A 14,059-nucleotide genomic window follows, 5' to 3' on the forward strand; every position below is an offset into this window, starting at 1 on the left:
AGCAGAGCGATGATGAAGGATGAGATGGGCAGAAACAGCATGAAGAATGTTGGGTTTCCTGCCATATATTAAAAGGAGGTGTTGAATTGGAGTGGACATGTTATCAAGTGACCAATATAGAATTTCAAGTCCCTTTAATCACCTAACCCTTCAGTTATTTTTTATTATATTTAGATAGCTAATATAGGCGGCCTGTGTTGATTGACCATATGCTTGTGTATGAGATTGAAAATGTAAGATAAGGACTTATATGCAAGTCCCCTCTTAATTTCAACAACAACCCTGTTCATTTTTAATCATTTTACCACTCGAAATTGTGAAAATGCATTATTAAATTGTTTGGCTTACTCTTGCACCGCTATCATTCCACGACAGCCACATACTTGATTTGAGGGCCGACTTGCATTCTAAGGGCCGATTTAGGGCCCCGGTCGACTCACTCTGTCCTCCCGGGCGCAAGCTTTTCAGGCGCCATCTTGGGGGTAGTTGGAGGCTCAGCACTCTAGTGCTCGGGCGATTCTCGGCCCAGGCACTATAAATTGTGTTTGGTGTTTAACCTCCGGTTGACACTTATAGCTCCCTGGCACTCCCTCGGAGGCAGGAATCGTTTATTTGCCTTAGGAAATATTGAATTTTAACCCTGTTCATTTTTAATCATTTTACCACTCGAAATTGTGAAAATGCATTATTAAATTGTTTGGCTTACTCTTGCACCGCTATCATTCCACGACAGCCACATACTTGATTTGAGGGCCGACTTGCATTCTAAGGGCCGATTTAGGGCCCCGGTCGACTCACTCTGTCCTCCCGGGCGCAAGCTTTTCAGGCGCCATATTGGGGGTAGTTGGAGGCTCAGCACTCTAGTGATCGGGCGATTCTCGGCCCAGGCACTTCACTTATGGCAGCCAATTCTCGCCCGCGCAGCGGGCGGGCGCAGCGGGCGCGCCGATGGCGCGCCGGAGGCGCGCCAGAGGCAAGCCCGTCTGGGCCCGTCCGGGCCAGGACGGACCAAGGGCCAATACCTCTGCCCGATTGTACTCTACTGGCCACAGGTAAATCGTTACCCTTATGCTACTCTAGAGACGATTTGCTGTCATTCCGCCCTGTTACCGGTCAACATTGTTGGTACACAGTTAAATCGGACGTACCATATAGACGGTGTGCTCACTGCCCCAAGACTGGTAATGGCTCCAAAAAGGGAGAGCTTTTGTCCTCCTCCCTGTCCCTTGCCCTATTAAACTGCCGATCCCTGGTTAAGCATTCGGTCGAAGTTAATCTAATGATCCAGGATCATAAAATTGATGTTCTGTTTCTTACAGAGACATGGCTTTCGGAAAGCTCGGAGTTCGATATAGTTAATTCCCTGCCTAAGGGCTACGCGATACAGTGCCTGCATAGACCTCGTGGCATAGGTGGAGGGCTAGCTATAATTTATAAGGACACTCTAGCTTGTAGGATAGAAAATGGCATGATCTCTGACGCAGAGAGTATTAGGTTTTCCATCCAGCTATCCCCTAATTACTCGCTGTCAGGGCTACTGATCTATCGACCTCCTGGTGGGGTCAAGCATTTCATTAGTTCCCTGCTGGAGACAGCACTTACACTGGCAGCCTCAGCCCCCAATTTCCTTCTTTTAGGAGATTTGAATCTTCACTTGGAGGACCGGGGAGATAAGGTGGCTGTTGATTTGCTGGCTGACCTTGAAGCATGTAATTTGATCTTGCACAATAATGAACCCACGCATTTGAAGGGTCATCTATTGGACCCTTTATTTTCCAATGTTTCACTCCTGGAAGCCTCATCGCCATGTCCCCTCCCCTGGTCAGACCATTTTCTTATTCCTTTTAATTTGACAATCATGATGGAGTCTAGATCGGAATGTAAAGGCTCTATTCGTTCTTCTCATAGACCTTGGCCCAAACTGTCCTTTGACGACTTAACCACGGCCCTTGAACAATCTATCCCTGCCAAACTTCTGAACCCCCTTGAAGCAGATCGCAGTTTTCATAATTGGTTACAAAAAGCTCTGGATTTGGTGCTTCCTAAGAAGTGTAGTACCAAGAAAAGTAATGGGTTTAAAAACCCTTGGTACACAACTGAACTGCGCAACCTTAGAAAAGTCTGCAAACGTCTGGAACGCGCTTGGCGGAAAGACTGGTCTAATAATAGTAAAGTCTCCTATCAGGAAGCCATGAGGACATATAAGCTAGCCTGTAACCGCACGAAAGCGGCCTTCTATGAAGAGAGAATCAGGACTGCTTCCAGCTCATCTAGAGAGACATTTACTATAGTTAAGGAACTCCTGAACACCCCCTCTCCTTCACTGCCACAAGCTACGAGCACAGCTCGGTGCAATGAGCTTGCACATTTCTTTGATAACAAGGTCAGGAAAATTCTACAAAACATTCCTCTTAGTACTCCTCCTTCTGAGTCCACCACGCAGGTCGCGAGTGGTGTGAGCCCTCTGTGGGAAGTTATCACTCCCATAACTGAGGAAGACTTCCGCAAAGAATTATCCAATCTTAAAAGTGGTTCCCCCTCGGACCCTATGCCCATTTATGTTCTTAAGCGGATTGCACAGACCATCTCCTCGCGGGCCACGGATCTTCTGAACGCCTCCTTCGGATGTGGGGAAGTTCCCCCTAGCTGGAAGAAGGCGATGGTTAAGGCTCTCCCTAAAAAGCCAGGACTTGACCCTGACGATCTGGCAAACTTCCGCCCTATTTCTTTATTGCCTGGCCTGGGCAAAATTGCAGAAAGGGTTGTTAACCGACAGTTGTCCACACTCCTAGAAGGCCACAACCTGCTCAAGCACTCGCAAACAGGCTTTCGCCCTGGCCAGGGGACTGACTCTGCCCTGATTGCAGTAGTGGAGGAAGCCCGACGCATTCTTGACGCAGGAGGATCCGCAGCGGTGGTCCTTTTAGACCTCAGCGCGGCTTTTGATACCGTCAATCACGGTATCCTTATTCAGCGCCTTACTAGGATGGGAATATCTGGCCAGGCTTTAAGCTGGATTACTTCCTTTCTGACTGGTCGGTCCTACCAGGTCTGTGATGGCACCAACGTGTCTGAGTCGATCCCCCTCCAGTGTGGAGTCCCGCAGGGCTCCTCGTTGAGCCCAACGCTCTTTAATATCTATATGGCCCCACTGGAGGATGTGGTCTCACCTTTCGGGGTGAAAATAGTGACCTATGCGGATGACACCCAGCTTGTCGTCTCGCTATCTCACCATGAAAATGCGGCAGAAAGATTTGGGTGCTGTCTGACAGCTATCATGGCCTGGATGACAGAATCTCGGCTGAAACTTAATGGTTCCAAAACGGAACTTATGATGATGGGCAACCTCTCCACCTCCCTTCCCGAAGCCATGTGGCCCCCTTGTCTGGGTGAAGTGCCCCAACCCAAGAATGAGATCAAGAGCTTGGGAGTGTGGTTAGAGCCAGACCTGACGCTCAGAGTACAAACGAAGAAAGTGGCAGGGATCTGCTATGGTTTGTTACGCTCAGTCCGAAAGGTGTTGCCTCTTCTCCCCTTCAGCTCAAGGAAACTCCTGATTCAGGGGCTAATACTGTCAAGGCTGGACTACAGCAATGCCTTGCTGCTTGGTGCCCCTGAATCAGCCTTTAACACCCTTCAGCGAGTACAAAATGCGGCGGCCAGAGTTTTGACAGGCACTTCAAAAAGAACTTCGGCTAAGCCTGTTCTTAAAGCTCTCCATTGGCTCCCCATCCGGGAGAGAGTTAAATTTAAGGCCCTTTCCATCGCCTTTAAATCTCTCCAGGGAATTGGCCCCCCTATCCTCAGGGACCTTATATCCCCCTACAAGTCCTCGCGCTCCCTCCGCTCTGACGGGAGCAATTTATTAACCATCCCCAGAGTAAAGAGAACTCGTTCAGGAGGCAGGAGGTTCTCTGTGAACGTAGCCAAGATCTGGAATGATCTTCCTGCTGCTCTCCGTCTGGAACCCTGTCTCCAGAAGTTTCGGAAATCTTTAAAGACCTACCTTTTCCCACAAGACATATGAGTTCCGTTTCCGAGGATCTTGGAAGCTAGCTGTGTGTATCAGCGCTGGGACGCTCTTGGGCAGCCATGCGCTTAAGAAATCTAATTTCATTTCATTTCATTCATTCAAATACAATGTATGCAAAATATTTCACTTGTGTTTCAACAACAACAGTGAAAAATGAAAGCCATTATACTGGAAACCTATACAGCTTACAACACTATTCAAATACAGATAAACAACAAGTTGAAGGTACATACACACAGTATCTTCTTTTCTTGATTTGGTCTCTTATTTACTGGTTGAGGAGTGCAAATCAATTATTTTTGAGGACTGCCACCTGGGAGCTCATTAGAAACTTTTTATCACAAACATCTGGTGAAAGACCCTATGCACGCAATACCCAGGATATAGGCCCAGATGCATCAAGGTAAAATCCGCTCGCAAAGGGGCAGATTCTCAGAATCTGCCTCTTTGCGACCAGTATTTTTGCATTTGGGATGCATCATCCCAAATGCAAAAATCGCAAATTAAGAATTTGCTAAATTGCGATGACTTGCATTTCAGGAATCTCAAATTGAGATTCCTTAAATGCAATGCATCAAAGTTTAAAAATTTGCGATTTCGCTAATAGGAGTGGCAAATTACCATGAAGTTTAACTTCATGGTAATTTGCAAAAACTTTGAAAAATTCATTTTTTGTGCATTTTTCAAAGTTTCATGTTGCGCACACACATGCCCTAAGGGCATGTGTGTACGCAACACATGGGGACAGATCAATTTCAGGGGTGCAACAGGGTGTCCTTTGCACACCCCTGCACACTTGAAATCGCATTCTCAATTTGCGATTCGCTAATTGCGATTCGCAAATTGAGAATGTCTTCCCATTCATTCCTATGGGCCTCTAGGTCCATAGGAATGAATAGAGAGGTATTCCTTAATTGCGACTCGCAATTTACGAGTCGCAATTAAAGAATTTTAAGTATTCGCTATTTTTTGAGCGAGTTCTTCTTGCATAGCATTTTGCTATTCCTTATTAGCGATTCCTTATTTTTTGCTAATAAGGAATCGCAAAATGGATGCTTGATGCATCTGGGGGATAGTCTGGGGTCCCTGCTACCCTGGATCTGCTGAGGGAGTTCTCTTGCACTATTCCACTCTGTGGCAAATCTTAAACTGCTGTTGAATGTTGAAGCTGCGTCGGAAAAAAGTAGGAGGAAGCCATGTTCTTAGCATATATTGGGTAGCGGGTGCATCAGCGATGGCTTTCTTTGCTGGCTACAAGGTGTCAGAGTATTTTGAAAACCTGTAGGTTGGTAAAGAGATGAGCTTGTCACGTAGTTTTACTCTTAGGTCACATAGTTGATAATCATTAGAGGCCAATAATAACAAGGTCTAAAATCATACTCATCCAATTTGAACAAGTGTGTCAGTTTCAAAGACAGATTTCCATCTAATACCCCAAAAAAGCATGAGATAGGTGCAACCTTTTAAAAAGAAAATAGACACTTTTTTGTGGCCATCAGTGAAAGTCCAGGCCATCCTCTTCATCTGCCCTTGTTCGCCACCCCAAAAGAACAGGACACAAAAACTCCTCACTCCTGTGCAGAAACATGGTGATTGGCCCGAGCCGGCAACGTCCTAGTGAAGGACATGCCACAACACTATCTTACCTAACCATAATGAACATGCACAACTTTTTGTCACGGTCAAACAGTTTACTTTCATGTCCCTGATTGAAATATCACTGTTTACAGCCCAATGGCTCACAATACCAAGAGCGCAGATTTCATGCTAATATTCTTTAATAGCAAGTTTGGACACGCCTACGTCATACAGTCTTACACACTGTATGGGGATGATGTTTTCACGTGGTTACAGGTGTGTTATCATTGCATTGGGGCAGGCTACAGTAGCTCCAATGGGGACTCACGTGACAATCTCTACGCATGCATTGGCAGCATTGGCCAAGAGCTCTGGAGTAAACCTTAAAAGAGATAAACTGATGTCCTGTGTCCTGTAGGCACCGACTGTCATATCATATGCTTAATTCAAAGGTGCAAAAATGACAAAAGCCATGATAATCCTCTCAAACCCATAATGATAGACTCTCAAAGTTAAAAAAGTATCACCATGCAATTCAAGGGCCAGATTGGTTGATTTTGGAACACTGACAGCCAGGCGACACACCCTTCCAAAGAAATACATGCAATTTTGAATTCATTCCTAAAACCCGATGTTTCAGGAGCGGGTATTACTTCTTCGAAGGAGCGGTGTAATCAGCCGGCAAATTACTTCCTGGATAAAGTCAGACCGATGTATGACTCCCTAGCAGTGAAATCTGACACCCCAACCAGATCGAAAATTAGCGCCACAGTCAGGAAGCCCGCAGGAGAACTGTCATCATTACCGAGGTGGAGTCAATCTGAGATTCTAGGGGCAGCAATCATAGTTAAACACAGTACAACACCTTGATACAGCCCCAATGAACATTCTGCTGAAAAGAGGAAAGGCCATATCTTCTGCTCTAATGGCCTTATACTACCCTTCGCTGGAGGCGGGCTGTGTTCCCAGAGCATGAAAGCATGCAGTTAACCAGCCTTTTTTAAAAGCATCCTTGGACCCTGATAAATCAGAAAACTATAGACCTATTTCACTGCTTACAGGGATAAACAAAATCTTAGAGAAACTTTTAAATGGCTTTCTTTCAAACTTTCTGGAAACCAAGAATCTGTCTCATCACACACAAATGGGCTTTCGCCAAGGATACAGCACTAGGACAGCTCATCTGTTGGCCACTGAGGACCTGAAGATGACTCTAGACTATGGAGGGTCCGCGGCGCTCATTCTTCTTCATTTGAGTGAAGCTTTCGATACTGTCTTACACTCAGTCCTGAGTGACAGATTGGAAGCAATAGGGGTCTCAGGGACAGCACTAAAATGGCTAACATAATTTCTAGCCAACAGACGTTTTCAAGTGAGCGAAGGGGCTTTCTTGTCAGGAATACATAAGCTGGAATGAGGAGTACCGCAGGGCTCTTCTTTGAGCCTTATGCTCTTCAAAATATAGGTTCATCCTCTCTCTGACATCATCTGCTCCTATGGGTTCATAATGGTATCTTACGCATTCAACATGCAGATTGTCGTCTCTTAGTCAGCTGATACCAAGTCCACCTATACCTATATTGAGCTTACTACATGCATGGAACCGGTGGCTAGTTGGATGGCAGCAAGCGGTCTAAAGTTGAATGGGGACAAAACAGAGGTGTTGGTGGTTGGAAACAACCCTTCGCTCTGGGACCAACTCCTATGGCCCCCTTGTTTGGGAGAGCCCCCTATTCCTAAACTTGAGGTTAGGAGCCTTGAAGATCTGACCATAGTTTCCCAGGCGAAGAAGCTGGCAGACACGTGCTTCAGGCTGCTAAGATCCCTTTGGAAAACACTTAAATGGTTTCCTCTGGAGTGTCGGAGTAATGTGGTCCGTGGCATAATTCTTTCACACCTGGACAATGGCTATTCCTTGTATCTGGGTAGCCCAACTTATGTAAAAAAAATTACAGGTCACTCAAAACCCAGCAGCATGAGCCTTACTAGGTGTGCCTAAAATGAACTCTGCACTCCCGGCGCTTGCGCAACTTCACTGGCTGGCGATCAGAAAAAATAATAGAATTCAAGTCCCTATACATTGCTCATAGGTTAAAATACTCACCAGGCACACAGGTCCTTCAGCAACTCTTTAACCCACAAACAGCTCCCAGAGCACTGAGATCAAACGACATCTCCCTTCTTGACTTCCCCAGAATCAAGAGTGTCACGTCGTGACTGGAATAATGACAGACAAGTGATTATCTTTAAAGGAGCTTTATTCCTTGCTTCTTTCTGCGTACCTGTCCCTACTCTATCTGTCCCTTTCCTGTCTCCACTCCGCCTCTTCCTCCGGCCCCTTAGCTCCGCCCACTCCCAGCTACTAGACTGTAGCACAACACTACATCTCCCCCCTTGTTAGCGAAACGAACTTAGCGACCAACATAATTAGAATTCCTCGATCAGCCACACGTGCCCGCGGGCTGTTCGTTTGAGCTATGGAGACACATCTCAGCTTGCGATGTGTGAGTTTCTGTCGTCTTGACGAGAGCATCCTTTATTGCGAAAGTGCATCTTTGCACTTGCACAAAGTCTCGGATGATGTGCATATGCTCAGATTCATGATGGTCTTCATTCAACTTCTGGGCGATCCACTCACCTTCAGTGTCTGAGGTGTCCGTGAAGGGCTCAGCGTGATATCGGCAGTCTGTCCTCCTTTGTGACTCTCGTTCAAGTGACGCTCGATCTCTTTTCTGAGGGGATGCTGTTCTGGTTCTCTTCCGAGCACCCGCATACACTTTTACTTCTTTTTGTCTTGTCTGGTTGAAGGCAACACTGTCCTCCTGTTCAAAGTCCTGGATATCAGAAGGTAGTGTAATATCTGAAGAGATCATCTTGGTATGGCTTGGGGACTGATTTGCTGTCTCTGGATGTCTCATCCACTCCCGCTCGCGTTTGGGACTGGTGAACCCTGAGACCTGCCGGGTATTTGTATGTTTCTCCCTCATCCGATGATGATCTGTCTCTATTGACACGTCTAGCTTCCTTTGCAGATCGACTGGCTGGTCCGTTTCCCTCTGGTTACTAATGGCCACTATGTCTGTTTTCCTTTTGTAGGCCCTTTGAGTCAGCCTCGCTGACCCCATCCGGGGTGACGGTGTATTATTTGTGGCTGGATACACCGGTGACTGACTTGACAGATTTTCTCGTGAAGTGATTGAGTGTTCATGGACATTGGTGTGGAACATGTTGCTCTTGAGGGAAGAACGTCCCTTGGTTCTCTGGTGTGTTCGGATGATTGACGCAATGGCCGTTGTTGGGACCACGACTCGGTCGACTCGAAGGAACGGACCGACATGTCTTCTGAATCAGAGGAGCTCTTTGTCACTTTCCTTTGCAAACGTTCCTTTGAGAATGTCTTAACGGGTGGATTTCTGAAATGAGTAGTTCGTGATGAGCTGCTTGTCACGTCAGAGTTGTTTTTGGGGTGTTTCTCCAGGTATCTTTCTCGAGGTGCCTTCAATGTCAAATCACTGGAGAGGTTGTTCGATAACCACGTACTCACGTCTTGAGTTTGATCCCAAGGTAGTGCATTTCTGTCTCTCTCACATGATGATAATGACCTCCTCTCCGTTTCTTCATTATTTTGAGTGCCATGCATGCGTTTGTCTTCCCCCTTTTGTTGTCTAGATGAATCAGTCCATCTTATGCGGTTCACTTCCACTTCACACTTGTGTGGTGTACTGACATCAGTGTTTCCGGTGTGGTGTGTTCTCCAGTTTGACGTCTCCTCGGACTCTTCTCTCGAACAGTGAGATGCTTGTGTGTGTTTGTGTACCGATTTCAAGTGTTGACTTGATTGGTTCAGTCTTCTGTGTTTTGCCTTTCTTGCGCGTTTGTTGGACAGACTGTCATCTGGTCCATTGGTGCGATCTGACCCACTTGACACTTCATCTGCTTCAGACCCGTTTGTGCCATCTGTTGACTGACTCCTTGAGGTCGAGTAACTCCTTAATGTTGTATCAGTGCCGCTATCGCAATCCTGCCTCATCCTGGTCTTTCGTGTTGTTGACTCGGAGTATTTCATGATGCTTTGTCTCTTCTTTTGTCTTGGCTCTGATCTGCCTTCACCCTCCCTTTTTCTGGTTTTGTTCGATATGTCTCTTGCTTCGACCCGCACTCCAACCTCGGCCCCTCTGATGATTCTCCTTAGCGACCACTGCCCCATAAGAATCTTGCGCTTTGTGTCTGCATTTGAACAGCCTTCGATTATCCGAAGCAGAACGGCTTCTTAATTTGTAAAGGTATTGAAGTAGCAGCCGGGTACCAACCTTTGCAACCGAGCAATGAATTTTGGCAGTGGTTCTCCTGGTTCCTGCCGTGCTGTGGTGAAAGCGATGCGAGCATGATCTAAGTCTACCGGTGCATGGAAATGGGCACTTAGTTTCTTGTGGAGTCTCTCATAGGTCTCTGTATCCTTTTCAGGAATGTTCTGACTAAACGTCGGCCCTCATGACCGATCAGTTGGAGCAGTAGTGTCAGACATTTTCTATCTCTTCGTTCACCGATCGCGTCGAGGAAATCGTCCAATGATTCCAGCCACCGGTTCCATTTGGGGCCCAAACTCTGACTGTCAGTCTGAGTCACCGAGGGCGGTACTTCAATGCAGGGATTGGACCGATGGGTTGTTTTTCCCACCGCCATGAGGGAAGGAAGATTCTGATCTTCTCCGGTCACGGGACTGTTCACTTTGCTCCCGTTTTCTTCGCTGCCTCTTTTCAGCCAAGATCTTTGGTCTGGTTGTTTCTTCTGAGGTTGATAAGCTTCGCAACTGTCTCACTAGGCGCCAGCTGATGAAACTTGGATTTCTTGAGTTCTGAATGACCACCACTCATCTACCCTAGGGGTGACTCGTGACTCGCTTTTCTTTAGGGTTGCATGGTAGCTGCAGGTGGTTGATAGCTCTTCCGCGATTCCACATTTGACATCCTGTTCACTCATGTGTCTTTTCTGGATTAGTGTAGGTTATCCAATCACGTCGTTGATGAGAGAGGGCTTCCTTGACGTTCCTCCTTCTTCGGGTCTTCTGCCGTTCTGCCCTCTTCGGGTACTTCTGTAGGACTGCCCTCTCCGGGGTCTTCTGCAGGACTTCCTTTTTCTGGGTCTTCTGCAATTCTGCCCTCTTCGGGTCTTCTGCCGTTCTGCCCTCTTCGGGTACTTCTGTAGGACTGCCCTCTCCGGGGTCTTCTGCAATTCCGCACTCTTCGGTTTGTGCTCACCGTTGTCTTTATCCGTCCCTTGCATGGGCTTGTGTTCGGTCTCTTACGCCTCTTGCGTTTGCTTGGGTTTGTTTCATCACAAATCTTATATCGGCCAATGCTTGTTTTGTAGGTATCAGTGCTTGTTTTTGCATGTACCAAGGTTTCTTTATCAATGTCTGACACTGCCTGACCTCAAAATGGCCGCCTCTAATTTCCACATAGAATCTGTCCTTATGGCTGCCTGACTCCAAGATGGCCGCCGTCACTGGAATCTCAATGCATATGAGACTTCCTCTCTGTTTATTCTAACCCGGGCCAGTTCAACAGCACTCACCGGCAGCCGGTCTCAGAGGCAGCGCTCTCCAGGTCTCCACACTCCCACATCTGCCACGTTCAGGTAAGGTTGGGGTGGGCTCCCACCTTGCTCTTCTGGGTCCCGCGCTCACTCGGCAACACCCTGCTAGACCTCACACATCGGGGGTGAGATCCCGATGTCGTGAAGCGTTCGAGCTGTCTTTCGGGCACTCGATAGCGCTGGTCAGTAGGACCTTCCTGGGGGCACCAAACGACATCAGTGGGCACTCCTTCGTGACTTGTGGTGGCAGGCAGAGTCGGGGTGAGCTCCCGACCTCTGCTCTTTCCGCGCTTGCCGACTTGCACGCATCAGGCGTGAGTCGCGTTTTTGGCGCGATCGGGCGCTTCTCTTCTCAAGCGCCCCGCCGCTTGTTGTGTCGGTTCCTCTTGAGCTCCACACAGTCGCCTGACTGGGGAATGGTGTCATCTGCTGCTGGCCTCTCGATTCAGGCGGCAGTCTCACCCTTCGCAGCAGCACTTCTCTTTTCTGATGCTGCTTGGGACAGGACGCTCCTGCAGGGTTCAGTGGGTGGTGAATACACCCATCCCACTCTCGTCGCCAGTTGTCACGTCGTGACTGGAATAATGACAGACAAGTGATTATCTTTAAAGGAGCTTTATTCCTTGCTTCTTTCTGCGTACCTGTCCCTACTCTATCTGTCCCTTTCCTGTCTCCACTCCGCCTCTTCCTCCGGCCCCCTAGCTCCGCCCACTCCCAGCTACTAGACTGTAGCACAAAGAGCCCCCTATTCCTAAACTTGAGGTTAGGAGCCTTGAAGATCTGACCATAGTTTCCCAGGCGAAGAAGCTGGCAGACACGTGCTTCAGGCTGCTAAGATCCCTTTGGAAAACACTTAAATGGTTTCCTCTGGAGTGTCGGAGTAATGTGGTCCGTGGCATAATTCTTTCACACCTGGACTATGGCTATTCCTTGTATCTGGGTAGCCCAACTTATGTAAAAAAAATTACAGGTCACTCAAAACCCAGCAGCATGAGCCTTACTAGGTGTGCCTAAAATGAACTCTGCACTCCCAGCGCTTGCGCAACTTCACTGGCTGGCGATCAGAAAAAAGAATAGAATTCAAGTCCCTATACATTGCTCATAGGTTAAAATACTCACCAGGCACACAGGTCCTTCAGCAACTCTTTAACCCACAAACAGCTCCCAGAGCACTGAGATCAAACGACATCTCCCTTCTTGACTTCCCCAGAATCAAGAGATCAAGAGGAGTTCGCTCATTTGCCTACCTCATCGCCAAATTATGGACACTCTTCCTGTTCAGCTCAAGTCACATAATTATTTGTTAAGTTTTAGGAAGCAACTAAAACCCACCTTTTCTGATAATTTTCTGTTTACATTCTTTAACTGCGTCTGTCAGCTACAGGAACCTAGTTGTTGGGCAGCTGTAAGCTCTACAAGACTGTTTAACTTAACTCACTCAGTCCCTGACTTTCGCAGTACAACATTATCCTCGGATTTACAAGGCGCCATATGACATCTGAGGTGCTCGAAGCTGTGCTCTGTGCAGTAAGTGGTAGTAGATGAGTGTAAAGGTTGTCTCCAGGTCAATTCACATGACTGAATGAATATGGGCATTTATATAGCACATTTTGAAGTGAAAACATTTCTATACCCTGGGCATTACCAACCACAGATTCATTTTTAGGATTTTTCTGAATGTACCTGCAAGTGATGAGGTGAATAAATTGAGTGCATCATCTCGTAAATCATTATTTTAGATGATGCCAGGAACAAAGGACCCTCATGACTGACATGTTTATAGGTGGATCTGATCAGAGCACAAACAATAAATGAAAAGTAGGCCAGATAATTGCAAACTACTGCTTCTCTTTTATGTGCCTTCGAACATATTGAAGGATACATACCAACAAACTATACATTTACCTGTGGATGCCAGTCTTTCAGTTTTCTTTGAAAGTCTATGCTTCTCTTTCTCAATGTGATTCAACATTGATTCAAGCTTTTGGTTTTCCTCATTTTTTTCAAACATTTCTTCAGATAGTCTATGTCTTTCCTCCTGACTTTTAGACAACTCCTAAAACAGCAAGTGCCATGGATGTTAAACCACAAAGCGTAAGTTTGAAAGTCTTGGTCAAAATTAAATCCATTAAACTTTTGAACTATTTAATGAGACAATGTTATCGGTAGTAAGGTGATAGAAAGTTGAATCAGAAATCCCCAAGTACGTGTTCAAGACATAATGTAGTTCAGTACATATATTTCAATATGGGATTACAAAATTGTTGCACCAAGGTCACATATCCGCTAAATATTATATAACAAACAAACTATACTTCTCGTTTTCACTAAAATAATGCATAACAATAGCACTGTTGATTGCTGCCAGTATTAAGGCTACATAGTGGTATAAATGACAGATGTATCTATGATTCAACTAGTTTCACCAATATCAGAGGAAAGAAACTGAACAGGACAAACTTACCAGGCCTTAACACAAAATTCTGCACATGTATCAAGTGCATTCAGAAATAAAGCTGTCTTACTGAATGTTCTGTATTTTTCAGAATTTAATAAAGAATACAGAATCATCGCCCTTCAAGAACAATATTCTGCACCACATCAGTCGTCTAAGTCTGAGGAGTAATGCACAGTGGATAAAGTAAGAACAAATAGCATTACGCAGTCTGTTCAAACCTACTTTGGAATGGGATAGAATGGAGGGAGCACCTAGTAGGTAAGCAATATTATCTACCCCTTAATTTGCAGAGGAACATCAATTGCAAACTTCAACCAATTAAGGATCACTTAAGTCATCTTCCACTCTTCAAGGCATAACCTTGTCATCCTGAGGTTTTTTCCAGCACCCTCAAA

The 14,059-nt window shown here is 46.3% G+C and overlaps 1 protein-coding gene across 1 annotated transcript in view; it reads right to left on the bottom strand.

Moving 5' to 3' along the window:
- The window catches only part of CEP135 (centrosomal protein 135), a 434,096-nt gene that overhangs the window by 297,241 nt on the left and 122,796 nt on the right, over window positions 1-14,059 (bottom strand). Inside the window, exon 10 of the mRNA XM_086962622.1 lies at window positions 13,112-13,262. Coding sequence (XP_086818748.1) covers window positions 13,112-13,262 — 151 coding nt within the window. The remainder of the gene's footprint in view (window positions 1-13,111; window positions 13,263-14,059) is intronic.

The sequence above is a fragment of the Lissotriton vulgaris genome, chromosome 3_1 (genome assembly GCF_964263255.1).
Source record: "Lissotriton vulgaris chromosome 3_1, aLisVul1.2, whole genome shotgun sequence".
In the NCBI taxonomy this organism is placed as follows: domain Eukaryota; kingdom Metazoa; phylum Chordata; class Amphibia; order Caudata; family Salamandridae; genus Lissotriton; species Lissotriton vulgaris.